The sequence below is a fragment of the Hyla sarda genome, chromosome 2 (assembly GCF_029499605.1).
Source record: "Hyla sarda isolate aHylSar1 chromosome 2, aHylSar1.hap1, whole genome shotgun sequence".
Lineage (NCBI taxonomy): Eukaryota > Metazoa > Chordata > Amphibia > Anura > Hylidae > Hyla > Hyla sarda.
Genome location: NC_079190.1, coordinates 38,915,755 through 38,923,539, shown reverse-complemented (window position 1 = coordinate 38,923,539; position 7,785 = coordinate 38,915,755). Strand labels below are relative to the sequence as shown.

Below are 7,785 nucleotides of genomic sequence, written 5' to 3'. Positions count from 1 at the left end.
TGGGATACTCACTACACCCATGCATATCTATATAATAAAGTATGGGAGGAACTTCAAATTTTTTTTAAATCACATGGAGTTTTGACTTTACTTGATTATGGTCGAATAAAGCACTTAAAGAATTCCTTAAAATTAAAGATTCACTCTTTTGGATGAAAAGGAGCTTATTTATGTAAATCAATTATACGCTTTAGGTCAAATAAAGTCGTTTGAAGAGATAGCCCATAAGTGTGTGGGGGGAAGACAATCAGAAACATTGTTTTTTTACAAATAAGTAACACAGATCATAAACCAATAAAAGGAGAGTTCAGGAGAGAACATTCACATCCCCTTGTTGAATTAATAAGAGGGCCCCCTGTCCCTAAACCCATGACAAAAATGTATGAAATGTTGATGCTATCAAGGGTAGATGGGAAAGGGACTTGGGGGGGGGGGGGGGGATTAGATTCAGATTCATGGGGCAGAGCCTTTGTAAACTTGAACTTTACATCATATAATAAGGCCCATGTAATGGTACAGTCTGAGATTTTGTATAGGATGTATTATACTCCATGGGGATTGAAGGGTATGGGCCTCAGACAGGATGCAAACTGTCCAAAATGTCAGATGGAGGATGCTAACTTTTTGTATCTTATATGGAATTATTCCTATATTCATACATTTTGCAATCATCGATGTTACTGAAAAAAGGTATAACATTAAGATCGAACAAGACCCTTAGAGGCTTATCCTTGGAGCAAGTTTAATTAGACTATTTCCTTATGCGAAGTTGCTGTCTGGGCATGCTGGGAGTTGTGGTTCTGCAGCGGTTGGGGGTTCACAGCTTGAAGACCACTGCTATAGCGGGTGCAAATGTATCTGAGCCCTGGAACTCAAATAATGTGAAATATGAGATGATCAAAATGGAGCCCCTGCACTAATTACTTGGGTTCTGAGGTCTGTAAGGTCCATAGTAAAAACATCAGGTTCTGTCTATAGCAGATACTAAATCATGGCAGCTCAAAGAAACAAGCAGTCATTCTGACATGTCACATGTGATGTCATAGACAGCTGGAGGCCTGACATTCCACTGACAGCCGCCCGAGCCTTCAGTCTGTAATTGTTCCTGTGCGATTAGTGAGAATAGTGAGATTAGCGTCTTCTTCTTCTACTTGTCTGAAATGGAGCTAAAAGGACTGGGGTTCGTCCCCCTCCTGTTGGCGTTTTGGTGTGCGGCCTGGCTTGCCACCAGCTACATCATGACGGTCGTCCTCGGCCATGCAGCCTCGCCACTGATGAGCATCAGGTAAGATAAACAAGCACATGATTCTTATTTCATGGGTTGGGAGTGAGGAAATATCCATAATAACATTGGTTTCTTTTCCTTCACAGTGACGTGGGAAATTTCTTTCCTGAAAGCATATTATTCAGAATTGGATTCATAGGGACGTCCATTGGCACTTTGGTACTAACCTTTCTTATTTATAAGTATATGGTTATGCATACTGAAGAGTTCAGGGGTCATCAGGTCCTGATCCAGAGGATCCTGCTGGCCATTGTGTGGGCCTCCTGTTTTTCCACAGCTGTTATGCATGTATTGTCCCCCGAAGAATATCCCAGGATACACTTTGTCAGCACGATAATTTCCATTACATGTGAAGCCTTATACTACCTTGGGCAGTCCATCCAGATGTATAAATTACCAGGAGCAAAAAAAGTCATCCACCATAGTAGATGCACCTGCTGTGGCCTGACTTTTGTCTGTGTAGTTTTCTATTTTGGATATGAAACATTAAAGGAATTATTCCATAATGATGAAGACTGGGACGAGATCCGTGAAATCCCCATCATAATCATCGAGTGGGTGATGCTTCTACTGATCCTGATAAACATCGTGACCTATTATTCCACCATGCAGAGGTTATTGTTGACCGTCTCCAGAAACAGCTGCACACTCTCTCTTAGAGTAAAAATTGATGACTTCGGGGTGTAGACCACCACGGGGGCCATCAAGTGGACTTCTGGGAGAGATACTGCACAGGACACGGAAAACATCTAAAGAAGAATAACTGGGGGACTATAAAAAATAAAAAAAAATTATAAAAAAATATTGGTGTGTGAAGTGTAATACCTAGTTAGAAAAACAGAATCAAATTCATCATTATAACCCCCTCTGCATTACCCTGTTTATTATTTTTCAAGCAAGCACTTTGTTCTAATTCGTCCACTCTCTGGCGTGCTCCTTGTATAAGGGGTTTGGGATACCCTTTTTGTTTAAAACGATCCTCCAGGTTATCTAGTTGTTGTAGGTATTTTTGTGTGGAAGAACAATTCCTTCGGATTTGAAAGAACTCCGTCCGGCACCAAGGTATGAGGTAAAAAAGGCTTGTCTTTATTTATTCCACAGCAGGATACATACAGATAAAGATGTCTGACACGTTTGCCCTTTGCAGGGCTTAATCATAGACTAATACATCTTATAACAAACACGATTAAAATACTGAGCGGTCCGGTCACATGACCTACCGCATCATCACATTAAAATTGCATGGAAAAACTGGATACCTGGATAATACATGGATCACACCCTATTTTGGGAAAACCTGAGGTGGCTCTCTACGAGCTAATTCACACCATCCTATTTGGCCGTTACTCCTGTGTGCGAATTTTATCCTAAATTTATACCGATATGGCTGTAAGCCTGACTAATTTGATAATCCCAAATATTAAATACAATTAGTATGAAACAGAAGGGCCATCTATAAAAATTGTATCGCTTATAGGAATGGTAGAATATAAAATATAAATAAAATATGAATATAGTAAAGTGTATATATAATCATGAAATCGGGAAGAATATACATTAGCAACTATAAAATTATAGGTATATATCGTTATAGCTAACGTTATAATCTAGTTTCCCATGATTGATAAATACCTTTATATACAAGAATAAAATAATATGTACTAAACACTACCTAAATTCATCCACATCTCTATCATGTGTGATGAATATATGTAGAATCTATTTCTATCAGCAAAATCATTACAGGCTTTAATATCTAGAATAACAGAAAATTTAAATAAAATAAAATAAATAAAAGTAAAAATAATAAATAAAAACAATAGTGAGTTTGTCACTATCTCAGAAATACCGTATAGCCTTAAACCAGTTCTCAGATAGTATTAGTCATTTCGTCGTTTCTACCATTCCTATAAGCGATACAATTTTTATAGATGGCCCTTCTGTTTCATACTAATTGTATTTAATATTTGGGATTATCAAATTAGTCAGGCTTACAGCCATATCGGTATAAATTTAGGATAAAATTCGCACACAGGAGTAACGGCCAAATAGGATGGTGTGAATTAGCTCGTAGAGAGCCACCTCAGGTTTTCCCAAAATAGGGTGTGATCCATGTATTATCCAGGTATCCAGTTTTTCCATGCAATTTTAATGTGATGATGCGGTAGGTCATGTGACCGGACTGCTCAGTATTTTAATCGTGTTTGTTATAAGATGTATTAGTCTACGATTAAGCCCTGCAAAGGGCGAAACGCGTCAGACATCTTTATCTGTATGTATCCTGCTGTGGAATAAATAAAGAGAAGCCTTTTTTACCTCATACCTTGGTGCAGGACGGAGTTCTTTCAAGTATAAGGAGTTGCCGGAGGCGGTGCCGGCAGTCCGCAGCACAGGTGCAGGAGGTGTCCGGAGCTGGTGAGAGCGGTATCCATATCCCTTTGCCAATTCCTTCGGATTCTTTTCATTTGACCGAATGGAATGTTCTTCTTCCATTATTTAAGATGGCAACTGTTAAAGTCGAGGTATCTGTTTGCATCCACCTCCTTAAAATAGTTGGCAGTATGCGAACAGCCATCCTGAATATAGATATTTAAATCCAGGAACTCAAATTTTTTGGGGGACTGATGCAGCGCTGCCTTTGGCAATTTCTGGCTCTGCCATAGCGCTTTTTTTGAGGGGGCGTGTCGGCTGCCCCTTCCTCTGGTGGTCAACACGCGCTATCTGGCCAGCGAGCCAGGGCCCCATACAGGAGATCACGGGGCCCCCCAGCGGTCGGACCCCCCGCAATCTGAAACTTATCCCGTATCCTTGGGACAGGGCCGGACTGGGGATGAAAACCAGCCCTGGAAATTACTGTATACCAGCCCCACAGCATTGTGTCATTGTGCCGGCAAACGGCCACCGAGCACAGGCGTATCACTTTGCGTGGCTATACATATATATATATATCACAGAAGGAATACACCAGTACTTTGCCAAATGTTTCAATAAAGTGGTGTCAGCGACCAAGACCTGATCATAGTTCACCACAAATTCAAAAAGTAAAATGGCACAACACTCCCTTATAATCAGGGCCTGTTTTAGGCTTAGCATGGCCTTAGGCAAAATCAAAAGTGGGGCCCCAAAAGTTGTAGTAGTGCACTAACTAGATTTGAACATTTTTGGTCACTTCAAATACTATAAAAAAAAATATCTAAAAAGCTATTGAAAAGTCCCATCAAAACAAAAATGGTACCGATAAAAACTACAAATCACAGCGCAAAAAATGACCCTCACATCCCCATATACAGAAAAATAAGAGTTATAGGGATCAAAATAGTACAATTTTATATTTTTGTATAGTTCCCCCCACATTAGGTAAAGAGTATAGCTCCCCCACATTAGGTGTGCAGTATAGTTCCCCCACATTAGGTGCAGTATAGTTCCCCCACATTAGGTGGAGTATAGTCCCCCACATTAGGGGCAGTATAGTTCCCCCGACATTAGGTAAAGAGTATAGCTCCCCCACATTAGGTGTGCAGTATAGTTCCCCCACATTAGGTGCAGTATAGTTCCCCCATATTAGGTGCAGTATAGTCCCCCACATTAGGTGCAGTATAGTTCCCCCACATAAGGTGCAGTATAGTCCCCCACATTAGGGGCAGTATAGTTCCCCACATTAGGTAAAGAGTATAGCTCCCCCACATTAGGTGCAGTATAGTTCCCCCACATTAGGTGCAGTATAGTTCCCCCACATTAGGTGGAGTATAGTTCCCCCACATTAGGTGCAGTATAGTCCCCCACATTAGGTGCAGTATAGTCCCCCACATTAGGTGCAGTATAGTCCCCCACATTAGGGGCAGTATAGTTCCCCCACTTCAGGTGCAGTATAGTTCTCCCCACATTAGGTACAGTATAGTTCCCCCACATTAGGTGCAGTATAGTTCTCCCCACATTAGGTGCAGTATAGTCCCCCACATTAGGTGCAGTATAGTTCTCCCCACATTAGGTGCAGTATAGTCCCCCACATTAGGTGCAGTATAGTTCTCCCCACATTGGGTGCAGTATAGTTCCCCCACATTAGGTGCAGTATAGTCCCCCACATTAGGGGCAGTATAGTTCCCCCACTTCAGGTGCAGTATAGTTCTCCCCACATTAGGTGCAGTATAGTCCCCCACATTAGGTGCAGTATAGTTCTCCCCACATTAGGTGCAGTATAGTCCCCCACATTAGGTGCAGTATAGTTCTCCCCACATTGGGTGCAGTATAGTTCCCCCACATTAGGTGCAGTATAGTCCCCCACATTAGGTACAGTATAGTTCCCCCACATTAGGTGCAGTATAGTTCTCCCCACATTAGGTGCAGTATAGTCCCCCACATTAGGTGCAGTATAGTTCTCCCCACATTAGGTGCAGTATAGTCCCCCACATTAGGTGCAGTATAGTTCTCCCCACATTGGGTGCAGTATAGTTCCCCCACATTAGGTGCAGTATAGTTCCCCCACATTAGGTGCAGTATAGTTCCCCCACATTAGGTTGGCTGTATAGTTCCTCCACATTAGGTGCAGTATAGTTCTCCCCACATTAGGTGCAGTCTAGTTCCCCCACTTCAGGTACAGTATAGTTCCCCCACATTAGGTGCAGTATAGTTCTCCCCACATTAGGTGCAGTATAGTCCCCCACATTAGGTGCAGTATAGTTCTCCCAACATTAGGTGCAGTATAGTTCTCCCCACAATAGGTGCAGTAAAGTTCTCCCCACATTAGGTGCAGTATAGTTCTCCACATTAGGTGCAGTATAGCTCTCCACATTAGGTGCAGTACAGTTCCCTCCACATTAGGTGCAGTATAGCTCCCTACATTAGTTTGGCAGTATAGTTCCCCCACATTAGGTGCAGTATAGTTCTCCACATTAGGTGCAGTATAGTTCCCCACATTAGGTGCAGTATAGTTCTCCCCACATTAGGTGCAGTATAGTTCTCCCCACATTAGGTGCAGTATAGTTCTCCCAACATTAGGTGCAGTATAGTTCTCCCCACAATAGGTGCAGTAAAGTTCTCCCCACATTAGGTGCAGTATAGTTCTCCACATTAGGTGCAGTATAGCTCTCCACATTAGGTGCAGTACAGTTCCCTCCACATTAGGTGCAGTATAGCTCCCTACATTAGTTTGGCAGTATAGTTCCCCCACATTAGGTGCAGTATAGTTCTCCACATTAGGTGCAGTATAGTTCCCCACATTAGGTGCAGTATAGTTCTCCCCACATTAGGTGCAGTATAGTCCCCCACATTAGGTGCAGTAAAGTTCTCCCCACATTAGGTGCAGTATAGTTCTCCACATTAGGTGCAGTATAGCTCTCCACATTAGGTGCAGTACAGTTCCCTCCACATTAGGTGCAGTATAGCTCCCTACATTAGTTTGGCAGTATATTTCCCTCACATTAGGTGCAGCATAGTTCTCCACATTAGGTGCAGTATAGTTCCCCACATTAGGTGCAGTATAGTTCTCCCCACATTAGGTGCAGTATAGTCCCCCACATTAGGTGCAGTATAGTTCCCCACATTAGGTGCAGTATAGTTCTTCACATTAGGTGCAGTATAGCTCTCCACATTAGGTGCAGTACAGTTCCCTCCACATTAGGTGCAGTATAGTTCCCCACATTAGGTTGGCAGTATAGTTCCCCCACATTAGGTGCAGTATATAGTCCCCCCTCATTAGGTGAAGTATAGTTCCCCCACATTAGGTGCAGTATAGTTCCCCACATTAGGTACAGTATAGTTCCCCCACATTAGGTGCAGTATAGCTCTCCACATTAGGTGCAGTATAGTTCTCCACATTAGGTGCAGTATAGTTCCCCCACATTAGGTTGGCTGTATAGTTCCCCCACATTAGGTGCAGTATAGTTCTCCCCACATTAGGTGCAGTATATTCCCCCACATTAGGTGCAGTGTAGTTCCCCACATTAGGTGCAGTATAGTTCCCCCACATTAGGTTGGCTGTATAGTTCCCCCACATTAGGTGCAATATAGTTCTCCCCACATTAGGTGCAGTATAGTCCCCCACATTAGGTGCAGTATAATCCCCCACATTAGGTGCAGTATAGTTCCCCCACATAAGGTGCAGTATAGTTCCCCCACATTAGGTGCAGTATAGTTCCCCCACTTCAGGTGCTGTATAGTTCTCCCCACATTAGGTACAGTATAGTTCCCCCACATTAGGTGCAGTATAGTTCTCCCCACATTAGATGCAGTATAGTTCCCCCACTTCAGGTGCAGTATAGTTCTCCCCACATTAGGTACAGTATAGTTCCCCCACATTAGGTGCAGTATAGTTCTCCCCACATTAGGTGCAGTATAGTCCCCCACATTAGGTGCAGTATAGTTCTCCCCACATTAGGTGCAGTATAGTTCTCCCCACATTAGGTGCAGTATAGTTCTCCCCACTTTAGGTGCAGTACAGTTCCCCACATTAGGTGCAGTATAGTTCCCTCCACATTAGGTGCAGTATAGCTCTCCACATTAGG

At 42.8% G+C, this 7,785-nt stretch overlaps 1 protein-coding gene across 1 annotated transcript; it reads left to right on the top strand.

The window, feature by feature from the left end:
* Nucleotides 1-442: 442 nt before the first annotated feature.
* LOC130358390 (uncharacterized) lies at nucleotides 443-2,019 on the top strand. Its single transcript, XM_056561577.1, has 2 exons — nucleotides 443-1,285; nucleotides 1,372-2,019. The coding sequence occupies exons 1-2, from the start codon at nucleotides 1,161-1,163 to the stop codon at nucleotides 1,970-1,972; spliced, it is 726 nt and encodes a 241-aa protein (XP_056417552.1). The 5' UTR covers nucleotides 443-1,160; the 3' UTR covers nucleotides 1,973-2,019.
* Nucleotides 2,020-7,785: the final 5,766 nt, after the last annotated feature.

Excerpts from the sequence above, each read along its gene's own strand:
- LOC130358390 (XM_056561577.1), top strand. The coding sequence starts at position 1,161 with ATGGAGCTAAAAGGACTGGGGTTCGTCCCCCTCCTGTTGGCGTTTTGG. Across the intron at positions 1,286-1,371 it reads TCGCCACTGATGAGCATCAG|TGACGTGGGAAATTTCTTTC; the intron begins GTAAGATAAACA and ends TTTCCTTCACAG.